This window comes from Catharus ustulatus, chromosome 1 (assembly GCF_009819885.2).
Source record: "Catharus ustulatus isolate bCatUst1 chromosome 1, bCatUst1.pri.v2, whole genome shotgun sequence".
Classification (NCBI taxonomy): Eukaryota; Metazoa; Chordata; class Aves; order Passeriformes; family Turdidae; genus Catharus; species Catharus ustulatus.
In genome coordinates, this window is record NC_046221.1 from 139,025,766 (window position 1) to 139,047,022 (window position 21,257).

A 21,257-nucleotide genomic window follows, 5' to 3' on the forward strand; every position below is an offset into this window, starting at 1 on the left:
GAACACTACAGGCTGATCAGCTCATCCTCAGGCCCTATGATATTATGGGGTGAATCCCCAGAGAAGCTAATTTTTAGACACACAAAGGATAATAGGGTGACAGGAAACAGCTGGCATGAGTTGACCAGAAGGAAATCATGCTAAATTAACCTGGTCACTTTCCTATGAGGACGAAGTGAAAGCTGAGAACATACAGTAATTTCACGAATACAAGCCGCAGTAATTAGACAAAAATTTTGGTGGAAACCCGGAAGTGCGGCTAATATTTGGGTGCGGCTAATCTATGAACAAAAATGTGATATCTGCCCTTACCTAGTATCATACCAGTCCAGTCCTGAGCCAAAACAGTTTGAAATCCATGGTTTCCCGTTGTTCCGACGATGAACCAATCAGAGAACAGCTTATTGCCTGCCTGTGGATGGCGGCGTTACTGAGGGGCGGGGGTTGTTATCGGGGTGAGTTACCTCGGCAGTTCGATAAAAGTGTGTGATATTTCTCTGTACTTTTTTAAGTGTTTTCAGTCTTGTGCGGCTACGGGGCTGGCTGGGCTTGCAGGGAGAGGGCTGGGGGAGCCTCTCTCCCCGCAGGGAGAGGGATGAAGTGGGCGATCGGCTCGCAGGGAGAGGGCTGGGGGAGCCGCTCAGCCCGCAGGGAGAGGGGTAGAACGGCCACTCGGCTCGCAGGGAGAGGGCTACAACGGCCGCTCCCCCCGCAGGCCGTGAGGGCTACAACGGCCGCTCCTGTGCCAGCACGGAGATGTGGCTCCGCTCGGAGCTCAGCTGCCTGCCCGCGTGGCTGAGCGGCTGTTTAAAGGCAACGCGGATCCATTGGGAATGCTCGCAAAATGACCACACTATTGTTCCTGTCTTTTTGGGCTTGTAAATAAAGGGTGTGTCTTTTTTCACTTGGAAACAATGTTTCCAAGGTCGGCAGTAAGCCAGTAAGCCCCGGCGATCCCGCGATTGTGTTACTAAATGACGACTTTGTGAAAGTTCGCAGCGAACTAAAGTGCGGCTAATATTCCGGGTGCGGCTTATTTATTGACAAAGACATCAATGTTGCCAACACACCGGATATGCGGCTTATACTCCATGCGGCTTGTATTCGTGAATTTATTGTAATTTCGTTTGACTTTACAAAGATTGTTGTCAGTCTCCAAAAAAAGTTTCTAACTAAATCTGGGGAATCATGGAAAAGACGTAGAAGAGCAATCAGCTGGATAGTCAGGCCCAGCAGCGGTTCACAATGTAACCAAGAACTAGCCATAAGTAATGTTCTCAGAGATTGATCACAGGGTGAATACTCCCCAACATCTTGATAACAGCCAGAACAAGGAGCAAGAACACACCCATCATGGTTTGAGGATGACATGAAATAGGGTGGAAACAGTCAGTACACTAAAAGACAGGGCAGGGCTGCCATGTAGAGGGATCTCAACGAGCTGGAAAAATTAGCTTGACCACAAATACAGCAGCTCAACAACAGCAGAGTCCCACAGCAGGGGAGAAGAACCCCATGCCATGACCAGTATTGGACTGGTCAATGTGGCAGGGAACATTCCCGCAGGAAAGGTTCTGGGTGGCTCTAGAAGACAAGCTGAACATAAGTCAGCAACATCAGCAATATCTATCCACAGACTGGCCTTCATCAGGCAAGCACAGTCAGGTCAAGTAAATATTCCCTTCTATTTAGCACTTGTAAAGCCAAATCAAACACCATGCCCAGTTCCAGGCTGCTATAAAAGAAAGGCTGACAAATTGAAGAGTCCAGCTAGAACTGGATTAGAGGGGCTAGAACAAACCAAAACAATCCTCACTGATCATAAATAAAAGTTCATGGGGCTGGAGAAAGAGACCGTTGAGTCTCTTGCTTTTCAGATTGTTAAAACTGATCTGAAAAAGGTCCTGAACACTAACTGGACTTCCTTGGAAAAGTAGATTCACCGAGCCAATCCAGAGGTCCCTTTCAAATTAAAACTTTCATTTATTCCAAATCAGTGGCACACTGTTCACCTGCTTCCTTACCACCTCTAAAATAGACATCCAAATTCAAAACAGTAGGCTTTCTTTTACCTGAACTTTTTCTACATTTCCTCCACTTCATCACCGCAATAATATATAGCAATAAACCCATCCAAACTTTAAAGATTCTTTACTTGAAAAATAAAATATATGTGGAAGTCAGTAATGAAACTTGGCTTAACTCCTTGAATGGAGACAAACTTTATTGCCCAGATTATACCTTTCTATGTAGAAAGTTTGTCTCAAACTGGAAATATATTAAAAATTCAGCCAATATTTCTGTCTCTCCAAGGCAAACAATGATGCGGTTCTTTTGAGGGGAAAGAGTGGTGTGGGGAGGCAATAAGGTTAAACTTCTGCCCCTTATTATAGTAGAAATAAGATTTTATGTGCTTTGCAGTGCAAGCTGTATATGGGGTACCAGCAGATGACTGACCTGACTAAACATTCATTTAAACAGTTACCTTTTATTGCAAGATTTTATTATAAATTTCTTCATATTCTATGTTTACATGGTCATTTTATTGTTTGAGCAACTTAAAACTGGCACTCAATGAAAATTATTTACAAGAGGGAAATAAAACCTGCTGCTTGCATTGAGTAATTCTAACAATTGTTTTTTGAAAAACCATTAGCAGCTCAGTTTGAAAAATGAGTAACTGACTTCAAGCCACAGACGCAACCTCTACTCTCCCAAAAGTTCCACAGATTTGTTTTCTGAAACATGGGTGAAGAGGCAAAGGAGATCTGTTGACTGCGCAACTGGTCAGTTTGCTCAGATCAGAAAAAAATGCGAAAATTCTATCTCCCCCTCAACACATTATAGTCTCTCATCTTTTAGCAGTGACCTGACTGCAAAGTGATTAATAGCAAACATAAATATTGTGAAACCCAGCAAATACAGGCATTAGAACTGAAGTAGTATTTTGTAAGCTTTCTTCCAAGAAATACACTTGTTTAAACAGAATTATATGATGCTGAGCATTTTAGTATTACATGGTTAGTTTTAAGACTGCCCACAAAATGAACTCCAACATTTTATGCATTTGTAGGAAACAACAGAAATCATCCAGGAATCAAATTCTTCTTAGAACTGACTTGTAGATGTTCACGGCACAAGTTAACAACAGTATTTCTTTCAATGGAAACAGGAAGATCAGATAAAGTCTGGGGAGAAATAATTCTGTCTTCAGAGCAATTGTTATAGTACTTGACAAATAAATACTGGACTTCAGAGGATGTATAATTTAATAGCATATTATTCCTCACTGAGTGAGCATGATCTGCTAACACTGTAGAAAAAGGGGGAAGAGAGGACAGTTAGTGTATCCCAAAGCACTCATTTACCAGAGGATGCTGCATGGTCAGTCTTTGTTTTGAAACTTCCCCATTTGTGAATGCTGTTGGTCAACTGTATTTGCATGAAATAAACACATAGTTATTCTGGAAATGGATGAATGCCAATGTAGCTCAAGCTTCCTTTTCTTTCACAAAAATTAGCCAACACAACTTGCATCTTGTTTCTGGCATACAAAGATTTTTCAGCTCAGAGAAAACAAGTAATTTTCATGAGCAAATTTCCAAACAGATGAGTACAGTTTAATGCAAGGTTGAAAGAAAGGTCTATCACTTTGAGAGTCAGACAGTACAAACCATTTTTAAGGAAGTTACAATGCTAACCTAAAGAACTAAGGAAAAATAATTCCCAGCATTTATGTAACAGTCAATCATTCAGAGCCATAGTAAGGATTTTACCAGACAAGTACTGAAAATCTCAGCATTGCATTGCAGCAGCTATTATAAGCTACCCTGCTTTGTAAGGCTAAACACAGAATAAGGCAACCATGACATTTGTGATCAAGTTCTTTCCTCCTTTTCCTCAACCTGGCTGCAGAGAAGAGCAATTTAAGAATGTTGGCCCAAAGATCAGTCTCTGAATAGTAACATAGCTGATTAGCCCATTTGAGTCAGTTCATCACCTGGAAAGCCCACTGACAGAACATGGTCAGCAGTATAGCCAGGATGGACTTGTCCATGGTCACCAAGATCAGATAAGCAAGTGAGCCAGCGTAGAAGGAATTTCAGCCTTTGTGTATGGACTGTCTGGGTGTTAATTAATCCATGTGGGCTCAACTGAGCAAGTTACATTGCAATAGACACTACTTAAAAAATATAAGAGGTACTAGGCCCTAGATAGCTAATAATCTTTAATGTACTTTAGTAAAGCAAAGGCGTACAAATTGAAACTATTTTAACTGTGAAATTACTGAGAAACATGACTGCTTAAAACTGCAAAAACTGCAAAACAACATCACTATGAGCAAAATGCCTTTAGCCCGGATAACAAAAGATTTACTCTGGATTTCCATGGTAACATACAGAGAAAGCAAATCCAGTAGGACATTTAAATACAGCATCCAGAGATTTGGATATGCTATTCACTTGAATTAGTGGAGCTTAAACACATGGCAAAAAGTAATTAGCTATGAAAACATGGCAGAAGTTAATCATTAAGAGTACATGAGGCATTATATATGTAACTGATAAATTGTCATGTAAAGGAAGTAATATTAGATACAAAATGCACAATCTGTGGGCCCAATTACACAGTACCTGCACAGCTATCAATTCCTACACTTGTTACTTGCATTCCTGACCCAAATAAGACAGGGTCGTCTGATAACTGTACAACATAGCCACTACCAGGTATGTTCCAGCCAATTGAATTTGGTCCCCAAAGAGCCAGGATTAGAATGACTCAGTTAATCATGATTAGTGGATGAGCAAATGCATCCTTAATTATCATTAAAGAGACAAGGTTGGTTGTGTGTAAATATTCTCCCTTAAGTTAAAAGCAGCCAGTAAGACAGAGTGTTGCTTCACACTCTAATTATCTAATTCTATTGACACTGAAAGTCAGTCTTGTACATTCTCTTCCTTCCCTTTCCGCACAGCTCATTCCTTGCATCAGATCAAGCCACTGTGCTGCCACAATAAGCCCAGAGTTAGCTCATGAGGGGGTGGGGAGGACAGAACAGAGAGGAAGTTCCCCCACCACATCATATCATTATTAAAGATCACCCTGCAGCCACAGACAATCACTGCATCTGAGGCTTGGAAAAGGCAGGAGGAACACATCAGTCAGGGTGGAGGACAACAGCAGAACTGCCCTTCCTGGCAGCAACCCACAGTTTGAATGTACAAGATACATGTACCTCCCAAACCAGTCTCTGAGAAAAGTAGACAAAACTAGCTTTGTTGCCCAGGACTCAAGAACAACACACCCCAGAGGAGCTAACAAGCATCACGAATTTGCAGAAGTGCTGCTGATCTGCCTGACACACTAGAAGACTCCAGGCAGAATCGCAGGGGTCCTTTCAACTTCAATTTAGTGGCTTAGGCCTCTTGGACAAGAACCTGCTCTTGCCAAGCTGCAAACTTCTCCTTAAGAATAGGCTCCAAACAGTCACTAAAAATTATCCTAACTTTGGATTCTGTTTTGCTTGGTTCTGATCCATTAGAACAGTGGAACAAAGCCCACTGTTGTTCACTTTCTAGACAAACAATTTTTGAAAAAGTAGAGAAACCACAAAAACAGAAAAAGATGATCAATAAATTCTTAGAGACAAGCAACAAGGGCAATACAGATGAATGTTTCCTCCCCAAACAGAAGGGGAAATCCACCTTTTCCTATGACTTAATAATGATCATAGAATCATTTAGGTAGGAAGAGACCTTTAAGATCAAGTCCAAATTATAATCTAATCACTGCACTAAAGGGTTCTTTGCTTCAACTTTCTTAATTTCTTTTCCTTAAATACAAAGAAGCAAGAAACAAACTCTTCCTTGGTTCAGCCACAGTCTTCATTTGACAATTTAGGGAAGTTACAGAATACACACCTCTACGTGTCTAACTGTATTCAGTAAATATTCTGACAAAATAATAAACAACTCTCTCCTTGTTTGAAAGTGAAGATATTCATTTTCTTATCACAAAACCATTTCTTATTTCCATTTAATGAATCAATAAATATATAAATAAATAAATTGTAAGGTCATCAACAAAATGCTCCAGTACTTTAGGCAGCCTCATTCCAGTAACAGTCACAAGATTCCCATCACACAGTCGGAGTGATCAGGCCACTGTTCCACAAAGAGCAAGAGAATTCAAACAAGAGAGACCAAAGCCTCTGCCTAAACCTCCCAAAACTCACAAGACAGAGGCATAGCAAGGGAGAAATGGAGAAGTCTGCTTTGCTTATTTTTTTTGTTATAGGCACTAGAACATTCCCTATTCTACAACAGAATGAAAATTCTGTCCAGCCATCTGGTAGCCTGCCTGAATGTAAGTACCTGCCAAGTAAACTGTGATAGTTGTCTGCTTCACTTTCACAGAGCTCTGAAGCACATGGACTCCCTTCTCCAGTCATTTCACATTTGAGTGCAGTCACAGTCATTTTTCCCTGGCCTTGTTTAGTTGCCTTTCGAAAAATCAACTCTCAGCATCTACAAGAACTTCTATAATGATATAGTAACCCTCATTATCATGAGCAAATAAAAAATTTTTGCTTTGCATCTACTGTCACAAGTCTTGTTTTGTAATAAACAATAGGATATCCGTATCTTACTTTCTTGGTGCTACACATGGTTTTAAAAACCTTTCACCACGTCTCTCCCTCCAGGTAACTCTTCTCATCATAGAAATATCCAAATGCTTCTGGTATCTGCTTCTAGAGAAGTAGTGTTTACTTCTGATCACCCTTGTTAACTTCTTTTAACTTCCATAGTTCAGTTGTGTTCTTGGTACCACTGTAAACTCTGACAACCATTTTCTCATTCAACTATTTCTAAAAGTTAAGCCGAAGTGCTCATGAACCTTGAATATAAAGACTTTGCCTTCCTCACCAAGCCAAATACATTTCTTGACATTTAGTTGTGCTTATTTTCTCAGTATCACAAAACCTTTCAAGTCTTTGCCAGTTATCACCACCAGGAATATAAACATGTATTTCTACCCTCTTTCCGAAACAGGATAGCACAGACCCCATGTAGTACACAAAAATCCCTTCTTTTTTATATTAAAAACAATTACCCAGCTATGACAGAACTTACCATTTACTCCAGGTTACAGCTGTATTTGCTTGAAGAGCCTCTGGTGTGGACATCTGTCCATAAACATTTCAGCACATCCAACCAACTTCAACATTACATCAGCAGCCATGATACAAGCCACCTTTTCCAAAGGGGCTCCCTTTAGTCTCAACATCACCTCCGCTTCCTAATAAACCTGATTCCATTTTCCTTTATGTCTTGTTTTCTAGGCCTATACATTGCTTTTCTCTCCTTTACTTTCCCCCTCTGCTCCCAAGTAAGGTGTAAGGAACATTTCAGGGAGTATTTACAAAATGTGAAGCCCAGCAATTAGTACCTCAGAGTACTTGTTGGTAACAAGAATACCTCACGTTGCAGCCCCTCGCTGAAAGCAAGGGACTCAAAGAAATTCAAGCTTGTTTGACACCTACAACAAAACACTTTTCAAAGAAACTGTTTCTTAATTAGAACTAATAAAACCTGCTTCCTACAGGCTTCCTCTCTATTACTGCTGTTGTAAGTCCATTAAGACACTTCCATACAACCCTCATTTTGGTTCCCTCTCACATTCCTTAGTTGGCATCTCTTCCCCCTCTCATTCCTTGAGTAATGCCAGCTACATCTCATGCTCCCTAATCACTGAGTGACAGCAAGACAATTTTACACTTGTTTCCAAACCATGCAGCTACTAAGTGGCTGTAAGGTGGAAGGGATAGGGAATAGAAGCCACAGTTTTGCCTTCTACAAAGCAGTCATTTTCAAGAAATTCCGAAGATCTTTGTATTTCAAAATGCATTTCTTCTGCTTGTGACCACTTCACAGAGGAATGCGCAAAGACAGTCAGCAACTGCATGAGCTTGTTTCCTGGGAACCAAGACACAGATAGGCCCCTAGGCATCAGCCACAATCTTGTCTTTTAACTCCAGCTTTTATTCTGACTTGAATTTTAATTCACAAGTTGATTTTAAGAAGTTCTATACATATTTTTTTTAAAAACTCACCGTTTTATTACGCAGTCTAATTATGTCTGAAACAGAGCCAGCTCCACAATATTCCATAACAATCCACAGATCTGTGTTCTTAAAGTAGCTGCCATAGTACTTGACAACATAAGGACTAGATGGAAAAAAAAAAGTTAGATAAATAGATTAATTCTTAGTAAAAGGAAAATAAATCACCAGCACATCTGTTGGTAAGAGCTACAGTTTGATACAGCTAAAGAGCAAGTGCAACCACATACATTTTAAATCTGTAATTAGCTTAACCAACACCTTACCTACCTGGAACAAATTCTGATTACTAAATAAAATTATAAAGACACTATTATGTATATTAGTTTTCAGCAACTTTCAAATACAGACATGGTTTTCCCAAACATTAGTTATCTGATAAAAAGCTTTGTTTTTCACTCCTCTAAGCCCTATCTTGAATGTTTCTCTTCTTAAAAAGACTGCCTTGTTTTCTTCTCTTCGGAAAAAAATAACATGGAAACTCACCTATGCTTACCCAGTTTTGCAAGAATGAATTTATTTCAAGCATAGAGCTAGACTTTCATATTAAAGAGAATCTAGTGTTGATTTGAAGCCTTCTGGATTTGCAAATGTATTTTCATACTGAAGCAGTGCCAGACATAGTATTGTCACAACAGAACACATTGATTTGCTACTCATCAGTTTGTCACTTGACATAATGCTTCCTTGGGAGTCACTTGCCAAAGAAAGGCAGAAACAGATGTGGTGAACATGAAAAGGATCATCCTTCAGAAGTTATTAGAGGGTGTATTTATGGAAATAAAAGACTGAAGGTTTGGGGTGGGGTTTTTTGGAGGAACTTAAACTAGATTGATTGTCATCTAGCTCCCACAAAGTCAGGAAGTGAGATTCTGAGATTTCAAACTGTGGTTTCTCATCAGAACACCCACATTATGGGGTAGAATCACACAACATCTTGTTTTGGAGCAAGGAACTGTATTTCAGGATCAGCATTTCTAGAAACAACATTCTTCACATAGACAACTGATATCAGAAGAAGAGAGGGCCTATAGTTGCCTCCTGCAACATGATACTATCTTAAAAAAAAAAACAGGTCAACACTATCAAAAAACTATTTCATTTAAGAACAACTGTTAGCCCTAAATGAATTTGCCTCTTCAAAAAGAAAGGTGGGTCAGTCTCCTCCTAGCCAGTCCAAATGTCTACCATTTACAAGCATGACATACTGACCTTGCTCCTTATAAATTCATGAAGTGAGGAAGGCTGGATTACTTCTAAAGAAAACCCACAGATTTTCGTGACCGTCTCTTGCCAGATTTCTACTATGTCAGTATTCCCAGCAACAACTTGGTGTTATTATCAATCAGGACAGGATGATCTTTTCAAAACATCAACTGCTGTGCAATCTCAAAGACTGTTCGTATTTGCTTAAAAACTGACACTAATAAATCTGATTTCAAAGTTGCAGCCCAAAACTCCACAGACAACAGAAAATGCAAAGTAATTTTTGCACTCTTGCATCAAGGCCTCCATCTCTACAAGACCTGCAATTATAAGATTTGTGAACAACTGTAAGGTAACAATCCACCAGTACTTTTAGAAGATTGTTCACTTTTTAAAAAGTATGCTCCTGCACGAAAAAGGCAGCCAAGAGAGAATATTGCTCTGTAAGTTAACCGCTAGCCATTCATCTTCTGCTAGAAACAACTTATCAATCTTCTGAAACGGGTAACTCAGAATTTCACAAAGCCCAAGACATTTAAATAGGAAACAGTAACCTTTGGCCTTAACAGTGAAAGCAAAGTAAAGCAAGCATGGAGAATTCTAAGCAGAGGCCACTATTTATTCTTTCAACAGTTTTTGTTGTGTACACTATTTGTATTTCCTTCAATCCAAACCAAGAAGAGAAGGAAGTCCATAGAGTGGTTCCTTTCATTAAAAACTCTGCGTTGGACAATTTACTTTCCATGAAAAAGTCTGTAGCTGCTTATATTTCAGCTATTTTCATGAGTACAAATACATGTTTATATAGACTCTTACAAAGGGAACAGAAATGTCATACCTACCTGTCACATTGTTGCATTATAGAAATTTCTTTAATTATTTCTTGAAGATCTGATTCCACAGGGACCTGTTTAATTGCTACAACTTGTCCAGATTCTTTGTGTATTGCTTTAAACACGCTACCATAAGACCTAAAAATAAGAGACATTTTTTTTTAAAAAACAAGACAAACTGCTCCTTATTTCCATTATGCACAGAAAGTCACAGAAGCCATATGCTCATGCAGAAGTTTGAGCATTTTTCAGGCTGCCAAAAGATCAGTTCTGCCACGACCTCAGGAAAGACAGAAGGATGCTTTGTCAAGACTGAAGAAATCTTTGTCAAGATTTAGAGTTTCTAATTTCATTCCAGTATATTTGCTGTGTTAACAAACAACAGACATCAAAAATGCATAAATATATAAGAGAAAATGTGGAAATCTACTGATGCATGTATTTGCTTTAATAGTAAAGCCTGTCTAGAAACATTCCTAAGGACATTTACAGTTGCCCTCTCTGTAACTTAATATTCCAACATATGCTTTATGTATTGTTTCCCTCTGATTCTGTGCCCCTGTAAATAGCAGCACTTACCCTTCACCAAGTTTCTCCAGAACATCAAAGACTTCTTCAGGCTGCTTAGTTAAACTATCTTCACTTAGCTTTTTCAGTTTACTACAAGAAAGACAAAAGTTATTTATTTGTTTGGGGGACAAAGAACTCAAGCAAATTTTCACACAAGCAAGCAGAGAGAATAAATTATTACAAAGAAAAATATATTTTAATGAAAATAAAATACTTAAATTGCAGTAACAAAATTTTAATCAAGTATCATAAAATGAATAAAGTTGTGACAATTTTTGTCACTATCACTTTCTCATTAATGTTTACTCAATTCAAAGCAGCATGGGACCAATTCACTCTTCAAACCACTTCGCTGTAGTAAAAACAGACAAAGAATACAAGTTTACCTTCCCTCAAAAACCAGTCAGCATGCAAACACATTCCCTTTACTGCTTAGAGGATGCCATGCTGTTCTTTATTTCTAAACAAATCCTTCACTCACGTGAAGTACTCAGTCTCTAAATTGTACCCCTCACCAGCCAGTGAATGACACCATTAAAAGCAGAATTCTGAAATCAAGATGATTCTGGAAGCATATGGTAGCACTTCCCAGGTAGCAGCAGAAGACTGAAATTCCAAAAGCTGACTACTCTAAGCGCTTCTCGTGCATCTTTGTACATGCACATAGGGACAGGATGCAACAAAATCTCTAATTACATAACATTACCATATTTTGCCCATAGTTCTCTCTCACACACTCTCAAATCACTCAGTAACATGCTGTAATTTCTTCCAGCACTTTGAAACCCCTTTTACTGCCATTTGTTGTCCTTTACAAGCAGTCCTAGCCCTTCCCTGGTCTCTAACATTCCCAGCTATCCAAGCCCCCAGACTTCTGGCAAATCTCAAAACACAGCCCGGCTGCAAGCTTGCACTAGAGCTAACACTGAGCATAGCACAGGAAAATATAACCACACACACACATTGCAGCAGGGACAGGTGGTTGCAACATGCAAATCCTTCATCATAAAGTTACAGTGAATTTTGCTGCAAGACTGAAGTAACAAGTTGACTCTGCATGACAGCCAAGGGTACTAATAAAGTAGAAGATGAGCTGAAGAATAGCTGGTGCTGTAGTGTTAAATATAGACAATGTATTCCATATGCAAAAAGAGAAAAATTGTGGGGGAAATGAAACTTTGAAGAATACCAGACCGTTGAGAACTTATGGAAAGTAAGTTATCCCACAACACTTTCTAGAAACAAATACAAAATAGGGAAAGGAAGGAAGGCATGGACAGAAAAGATCGACAAATCTTAATAGTGGAGGAACAGCAATCTGAAAAAAAAAATCCTTTATATTAGGAGATGCAATTCTGTGATGTACAAAATTATTAAAAATTACAGTGACTGACCAATGAGAGAACTCATGAGTCAAAACAGATTTTAATTGCCAACCATCTAAGTAAAAGCAAAGAATTTAAAGTAATTGTCAAAGCACCCAAGTCACATGGATTGGTGTTAAACAAGGGAAGCAAGGCAAGAAGAAGGCACAAGGGTGCACACACACATCAAGAGCTATTTCACAGATGTAGCAATTACATGAATACAAAATCCATCTACAGTCAGCAAGTAAAGGTGTATTAACCACAATAAAGACCATGCAGTTTGCTACAGCAAACAGTTAAGAAGCTGGAAAGTCTGTGTGTTTAGGGAAAATAAAAATCTTCACAGCAAAGGAAAGGCACAACTCATGAACATGGAGAAAAACAGCAAAAATCTCAAATGAAAACAGCTAAACAATGTCTGCAAAACTGGCCTACATGAACAAAACTGTTTTCTTTTTCCCTCTCTCTTGCTGGCTAGACACTAGTAAGCAGAAAGACAGAACTCATACCTCATAGAAAAGCACATATTTCATTACTGAACAAGCAAATGTTGAGACAAATAAAAGAGGAAAAAATATTTTGCAGGTAGGTATTAAAAGTAATAAATCATTAATTTTGCTTCTTTGTTCCATATTTTTTTCCTCTCTGAACAGATTATACACAGCCTTAAAGGCAGCATTCAAGAACAAGCTGCTGCCATCATTCCCTTCTTGCCACCAAAAAACCCCAGGCACAGTATGTTTATAATTTAAGCAGAGCCCTGAAAAATAAAAAGCATAACCTTTAGCTGACTCTCTCTGCCAAAGAGCTGTGTAACAAAAGATGTACTAAGCAGAAAAGCAGAGGGATTGAACTTTTTAGTAACAGCAAATAAAGAGAAAGCATACAGTACCCCTGACTGGAGATGCCCACAAAGAGAACACTTCCACCTGCTCGTCGAAAGAGTTACACCGCTAAAATGAGAAAGAAGAAAAAACAAAAAATCCATACCAAAAGGGTTCCAACAGCACCATTAATGCCAAGGCATAGTGAGTGCTTGAGAAGAGTTAGTGCAGTAACCACAAACAGCCATAAACTGATCAAAACCAACGTCACTGTCAAGTAACAGATGATCTGGAGTACTTGAGAAGCAACCAGGAGATCAAAGAAATAAGCATTCTGTAGTTTGAAAATAATTTTAATTTTATCCAACTCTGACAAACATGTTATGAGACCAAATCACACTTAACACTAAGGTAGCTTAATATAAAACCTAAATCCAGTAAGAAAGGTACATCAGCCTTAGGAACTCATCACAAATACCCTGCTCAAAGCACCTCGCACTCCTTCACAAACACTGTAACAGTACAGAAGGTGGGTCCGGTGTTCAAGTGAGAATATCAACACCACAGTTCTTTGAACCATAAAAAAATCCTAATGACTCAGACATTCTAATGATTTCTATTTCTAGGTGCTTAAATAGAATATTCAGCTCTTGAACCACAGAACATCACGCGATACACCTTGAAGGGCTGCAGCAAAGAAAGCTTTTATGAGAAACAAGGAAGAAGGTGGCAACCGGTGTAACTGGCTGCAAAGCACTAAGCAGAATACAAGAAGATACTAGAAACAGGATCTTGTTGGTTAAAAGCAAGCAATAATCTTGGGACAGAGAGACACATCTAAAACTTCAGCATCAGCTCTTAATGGTGGGGGGAAGGGGGTAAAAATGAAGAGAAAGGGCACAAGAACAACAGGAGAGAAAGAATGTGTCTCATTCCTCTCTCCCTCACTTATCCTCTACTTTCATAACAAGCATTTAAAACAGAACAAATAAATCAGTAAATCCAAGCATGGCTTTACTCTGGTCAAAGGATACAAGTGCCATATGTGTGTGTATATGTATATCAACATATATGAGAAAGTCCAAAGGAGTAGTTCAGTATAACACGTGGGTAGAAAGTCACTCTGGATTATTTTTTTTCTCTAGAATCTAAACTATCAGGTAGTGATTATCAGCTTTTTTAGAGGTCTTCCAGAAGGGAAGCTGGTCCTTAAACCACAAGGAATAACTAAACTACACTTCTGAGAAAGACCTGTCAAAAGGAATTTCTTGTTCCAAGAAGGTTTGACTTTCCACACAACATCTAGTCTCTTAAAAAGAAAAATACATCCTAGCAAACAATTATACTCTTATAAATCCAGTTCATAGGAGAAAACATTAATCCTGAACAGAATCTTCTTTGCCATTAAGTATATTAGCAAAATTCTAGAAAATTACAGAAAACCTAAGAGGCACCCAATCCCAGCATAAAGATCAGAAAAACTTGAACTGCAACATGAAAGAGATTTCCTCCCCAAAAATGGGGGGCGGGGAAAGTATGACTATCATACCTTACAACCATTATACACAGACTTCACAAAATAAATTGGTGATGTGCAACAGAGGTAGGGATATAATATCCCTGAACGTTCAAAAATAAAAATAAAGCTGGAATGAATAATAGAAAGCTATCAATTATTGTCATGAGTTACAAAAAACTGGACAGCCACTCCAAGAAATGTGAATAAACGTGATTTATTGTGCAGAAGAACTAGCACATTGAAACATTTAAAAAGAATGGCTGGGATGAATTATACTGATACATTAAAAGAGAAAGTAGTAGAAGTCACTGCAGTCATCTGAAGTAGAGGTGGCAGGTGGAACCCCTGAGACATTTACTCTGCTTCACAGCACTCCCCCAGGTAGAAGCAAGGTTAAGACACTTTACACCACTGCACATTCAGCATTCTACCAATAAAGCCCAAATGTTTTTGTCCCATCATTTTCAGGGGGAATCTGACAATTGCCAACATATCCATTGACACAAACACTAAAATACACACTTTTCTCACAAACAGTTCATACCCTAAGAACAAGTTCTTCCTCTTCCCACAAAACCTGAAAAGTGTTTCTCAGTGAACATTAAATTCAAGTTTAAAGAAAGGACAGGAAAACCTCCATTAACACTTCCCATGCTTGCTAAGTGGCCTTTCATTTGGCAGCAGCATGCAGGAGATGGGCAAGATTAAAAACTACCTACTTGAGAAAATTCTGTCAGTAACTATTTTATTTTTCCCTTGTATGCAACCTGTATCCTCACATGGATACAGAAAAACACAACAATAACAACAAAGGAAAATTACAACACTCAGAGGTAAATTTTGTAACTATTTCAAGAGTGAATCTCCTTTCTAGTGAGAGAAAAAACTATAAAGCACATCTAAAATACCATTAGAGATTCAGATGCAAGAAAACAGTGCCAACTACTGCACAAATTGCTCAGCATAAAATCAGAACATCTACTCTAAATTATTTTTAAAGTAAAAAATGTTCAGAAAAGGATTGTCCCTTAAAAGTCTCGTGATACTGTTGCAGTACATTAGTCAAAGAAAAAAAGTGAATTATTTTGACAGCACCTCCATTGAAAAGCCACAGTGGTCTAGAATGTCACTTGGACATCATCACTGCTGCTTTCTGAAGGGCTGTATCACAGATTTATACAACAGGCAATTGCACTGTGTGCTCCTCTACAAGAAGTGGAGATAAAAGTGTCCTGTACCTCTAAGGCAACACAGGGATTCTAGGACATCCATGCAGCATCAGCGTACACAGGAGATTCTTGCTACTTCTAAATGGATGTCCAGCACCACAGATATGATGCCAATAGATCCCTTTCAGTAACTGCACCAAAGTAAAGAACTCTGGTGTTCACATTTCTTTTGCCAAGCAAACATGGCCCATTTCAAACTACTACTGCATCCAAGGATAGCACCAAAAATTCAGCCTTCAAAAAATAACCTGCACTTCTTCTGGACTTGCAGAAAAAAGGGGTGGCCTAGAATAGTTGGGAATATCAACAATCAATAAACTGAACAAAACTATCAATAAAGGAAATATTATGCACAGCCATTAAAAGTTCGCTTCAAATCTTAAGAAATAATCTGAGCTAATATCTTACAAAAAACTGAGTTCAAATTTTCCCTTCCACTAAAGAAACAAATCTGAGTTCTCAGCACAGATTTCCAGAAATAAGCTCCAAAAAATATGTGGAATATAAAACTAGCCAGAGTTCAGACATTCCCACATTTAGTTTTTTCTGACCTAATCCAAAGATTTAAACATCTCTTAGTTTCAGTCAGGCCAGACACACACCTCCAGCTAGGCAATAGTTACATCTTCCCTGAAACATCCGGCAGGTTATGCTAACTTCACAGTTTGATATTCAGTCCTGTGATACCACCACATCACAAGGTCTTCACTGCTGCTGCTGACACTGATTACTCCTCAGACATTTCCATTTCTTCCCCTACATTTTTGCTGGTGCCTGTCCTACTTCCTTCATTTGAGATATGCAGTACTGAAAGCACAGTACAGGCCTGTCCCTCCTCACCCATTGTCTGCTAAAACCACCCTAGATAGCAAAACCAATTCTTTTTCAAAGTTTTCGACAGTAGGTACTGTCACTTAATGTGTTATTGGAGAAGAACATCATCAGTTGTTCAAGACTACATTCTTCTCAAGTCTCATCATTCTATAGGAAGCTACTTCTAAAGAATTTTAAAGGTTATAAATGAAGAATGTAGAGGTTTTAAAGATTAATATAAAAACTGATCTAATATCTTTTATCTCAAATTTTTATATTGTGTAGTCCCTAAATTTTTCATTATCAGAAGTAAAAGTAAAATCAGAGCTCAAAGACAGTAAATATACATGTAAACCATGTAACTACATTCTGTACACCACACAACTAGTCTGTGTATTGTATACCTATACCCAAGAAAAGCTTGTTCCAATTGAAATACATGATTAAACTTAAATTTAACACAAAGCAAAATTATTCCATACAATAAGAAGTCAAATGATAAATTATTTTTAAAAACGTGGACAGTACTTAATATGACCTGACAGACTATGTATTTGAGAAAATATATCTACTGTGGGAAAATTCTTGGGGTTTGCTTGTTCCCACTCCCTGATTTGCAATTGCAACTATGCAACGCCCACCCCCACAAGCATCCATCCAAGCAGAGCACAAGGACACTTTCCAACGTGGAAAGAGAACTCCTCGTGTGTGCTGCTGCCACAGACCTGAACTATCGAGTCACAGACCCCCAGGCCAGAGAGGACTCTGCTCGCCGACCAAGTTTCCTTCACTTTATGTTAAAAATGTTCTTAACTCAAGCAGCCCCTGAGGGTTCGCCTCCATCGGAGCACTTACTACAAAGTGTATTTCGTGGCATCCACCCTACAGAAGACCCTTCCCCACGTGACAGAGCCCTCCGGCCGCTAAGCGAGGCTCAGCACCGGCCCTGCCCCACTGTCCCCCACAGACCCCGGGACCGAGGCCTCACCCTGGCCGTGCCACCGCTCCGGGCGGGGAAGGGGCCACCGGGGAGGGTCATTACCTCTTAGGCGCTGTCTGCTCCATGCCGTCGCTTCCGCGGCCCCCGGGGGCCGCTGACCGAGCCCCCAGGCCCCGCCGGACCCGCACAGCTCCGGACAAACCTCACCGCCCCTCAACACAGAACCCACGCCCTCCCACGGCCGCGCTCCGGCTGCCGCCACTACCGCTACCTCCGGCCGTGGCGGGGGCCCGCCCCCCGCGCCGCTCATTGGCTACAGCCGCGCTACGGCCAGCGCTGATAGGGTGCTGTGGACGTCGCTCAGCGCGGCAGCTGCGACAAAGCCCCGCCCACCGCGAGACGAGCGGGCGCTGCTGCGCCGGCGGGAGGGGAAGATCATGGACGCCGCGGTGCTGCCGAGCTCCCGGCATGCCTCTCGCGGCGACGGCCCGCGGGGCACGCCGGGAGGTGTAGTCCGCCTACGGGGCGTCCCCGCGAGTCGGGCCGGGCGAACCGGCACTCCTACGGCGCTGTTCCGCCCCCGCGCTTCGTCCCCCCGCTCCGGGCGCTGCCCTCCGGGCAAGGCCGGCCTGGGGCAGCACCGCCGCCTGAGGGCCGCTCTTCCCCCGCGGCCACTGCCGAGCGGCCGAGCCGTTCACCCGCCCGTGTGCGCCAGGCGAGGCAGCGGCACCCAGCCCCTCCTCAGAAAGTCGAGGTCGTCGTGGGCCAGCGGCTGCAGAGCAGCGCTGAGGGAAGCCTGAAGTCACTGTCGGCAGGACGGGGCAGCTGCTCCCCGCAGCCGCCTCGGGTGACACGGGAAAGCTTCTGAGGTGAAAAGTGCCGGCGCTGGGCTCTTGGTGTGTGGTGCCAAAGCACACAAGTTACCCTGCAAGGCAGGGGAAGCTGTCACGTAATTACTCAAGCTGCAGGTTTCAGGCTCCAGAGCACCATGTGACAGATAGCTGCAATTTCACCACCTTGCAACTTCGACTTTCTGCTGTTTATGTACTTGAATCTGATGGATCCAAGTAGATCCAGCCAAGCCAATACAAGAAAAGCTTACATGCTCAAGCCAATTTCTATATCCTTTCCTGACAGTAGGTTTATTTGCCTAACTAATGGAAGTTCAAGGTAGTACAAAACCTAGGCAAGTTCCATAAAAACACTGAGATGCCCACGTTCCATTTCAAACTGATTTTAGATGTGCAAGAACTACAACACTCCCACTTCATTAAAAAATCTGCGCTCCGTACGTAATTTCGTCTCTTTGATGTGCATTAGCAAGGGAATTTCAAATGACTGAAGTCCTACTGTTGTGCAAGTCCTCTACTTTGTCTGAGTCAATCCAACCCAGTTGACTCACTGTGGTCGGGCCAAATGCACAATGGCAATATTGAATGAACCCACAAAACAAATCACACACCACCATATGACCTTTTAGGTTTCTTTGTTTTTCTGAGTCATGGAAAAACTGCAATAGAACATCTTCCTTTGCACAACAGATTAATGCAGAGCTCTTCCAAGCATCATCCCACAAGCCACAGTGGCTCACCAGCAGTACTTCCAGATGTGTCCATAGCATGAACAGCAGTTTGTAGGTTATGCCAGAAAAAAAAAAAAAAACCACACAGGAAAAGAAGCCAGCAGATGCCTGAGATAGAGTATGGCCTCAGAAAGGTCCCATTTTCCAGTTCAAGAACAGGTGAGGTCAGGCAGATAATAAATGCCGCATGGCTAGTGTCCAGCTTTGTTCTACAGGGTATTTGGCTTTACCCACTGACCAATTATTATTTACAGTTCACCAATTTCACCTAATGAAGGGAAGTCTGACATCCCTATTTGGCTTTAATACTCCTGGAATGCAGTTTGTCTCCACATCCTTTAACACAAATGTTTAAGGCAGTATTTTGTCCAGGTTATTTCAGAGGAGGCAGGTTTTGCTCCCACATCTCAAGCCAAAGCTGCCACAGACTATACATTAAAGCAAGGAAAATGATTCTTAGAAATAAAGTACAGGTACTATATTATACTTGTAACAGCAATACAGAGAAACAGAGCCAAGAAGTGCTCCCTCTCCCCATTCACACATATATTTCTTTTTCTGGAGAAACTTAGGGTAAACAGTATAATTTGCCACTCTTACCTCTCCCTTAAACAACAGTTCACAAGAATAGATATTTAGATATTTTTCTGTTCGTTTGAAACTATTTAATACCACATCCCCACTTCAATAAACACCCTGACTCCTCAGTAACTGAGGAAGATGGAGCAGGACTGTCCTCCATCTATGCCACTGGGGAAAGAAAAGGGTGTAAAAAACTCAAGATGTCTGAAATAGGAGAAGTTGGGTAGCCTGGCTTTATTACATAGTGGGGCAGACAGTGCCAAAAAAATTGTGGACTAATTCCATGCTTCTCTCACAGAAATTTAACTTGTATCTTGTGCAATTGCCAGAAAGCTTTCTAAGTACATTTAAACTGAAAATAAAACATCAGTAGATAACATATATACCACGGTATTTTTCAAGATCACTTTATTCATCTCTTATAATTTCAAGTAGTATTTTTAGTTAATGACATTGGAATAAATAACACTATCTCACCTTTCCCCTGTGACATGAGTTTGAGAACCTTGCTGTGAAATATGACACTGGTTTGGTATTCATTACAATACTGTATCTAGCCACTGGCGAAGAAGGAACTTTGAAAGGGAAAACAGATTCCCTCTGTTCTCCTGCCTCATTCAGAGTTTCCAGTTAAGAGAAGTCTAGATGTTCTGGAGGCATGAATATACTATGAGATTGCTGGTGTCTAGACAAGATGGAGATGAGGAAGTTGCAGACACTCTACATGAGTATTCCCATGACTTCTTCCAGCAGCAGGACTAACACTTCTAAGAAGGCAGCTGAGTAAGAAAAGGCGTAATGTAGCCCAGTCCTAAAAATGTAGGAGCAAACTAACTGAATCACTCTTTTCCTTCTGAAGTATTTTATCCATTTTACAAATTTATCTGCCTGAATTAGGACTCCCTTCTCTGCAGAGTTGCCATCAACATCAAATACAAATCCCTAGACCAAAGAATGGATAACGAGCATGCTTAGTTTTTGAGTACTATAATTATTTTATATTATAATATAGTTTTGTAAACAGATAAAATAATTTCTATTATAATTACTTATACTGCAATCAAGTCAGGAATCGTGATGGCATGGACAGCTATTAGGTGCTGTATAAACACACACAAAGGAAGTCCTCAAGCTCCTAAAAATATGAACAAAAAAAGTCCTAAGATATCAATCCTGTCTCAGTTGTATATAGTTTGTAATAAAACTAAGAAGAATAAAAATTACCTCAGAAGCTCATGTCTGCATTTCTAACAGGTATTACTAATGTTAGGATTTAAATTACAAATATATACTTCAAAGTCATTCATAAACATCATGCAAATAAATTACCTATGTTACAGCAGGGACCTTATCTCATTCCTTTGATAACAAATAAAAGGAGCACTTACTTCAGAAGGTACTCGATCAGCCTCATTTTAACAAAGTTCTTTGTAATGAATACACATGATGCTACTGTAAAACAGCAGAATTAATCAATAGTGCATGTTTTCTAAGAGATAGTTGTCATGAACACTCCCCTAAGAAAATACCCCTAGTCCTTCATCATGTCTGGGGTGCTTTTCACAGGCCAGCTCTTTTTCCCATGTGCTTTCTACCCTTTCACCATGGTACCCCTCATTTCTTTCACACATACAGGGTCCTCAGTGCTCTCTCCCTTGATATGGAATTAT

General features: G+C 40.3%; 1 protein-coding gene across 1 annotated transcript in view; it reads right to left on the reverse strand.

Moving 5' to 3' along the window:
* Positions 1 to 17,702, reverse strand: part of STK3 (serine/threonine kinase 3) — a 132,686-nt gene extending 114,984 nt beyond the window's left edge. The window contains exons 1-4 of the mRNA XM_033071226.1: positions 17,526 to 17,702; positions 10,741 to 10,821; positions 10,171 to 10,299; positions 8,114 to 8,228 (exon numbers count right to left, since the gene is read on the reverse strand). Coding sequence (XP_032927117.1) covers positions 8,114 to 8,228; positions 10,171 to 10,299; positions 10,741 to 10,821; positions 17,526 to 17,548 — 348 coding nt within the window. The 5' untranslated portion in view covers positions 17,549 to 17,702. The remainder of the gene's footprint in view (positions 1 to 8,113; positions 8,229 to 10,170; positions 10,300 to 10,740; positions 10,822 to 17,525) is intronic.
* Between the last annotated feature and the right edge of the window lie 3,555 nt (positions 17,703 to 21,257).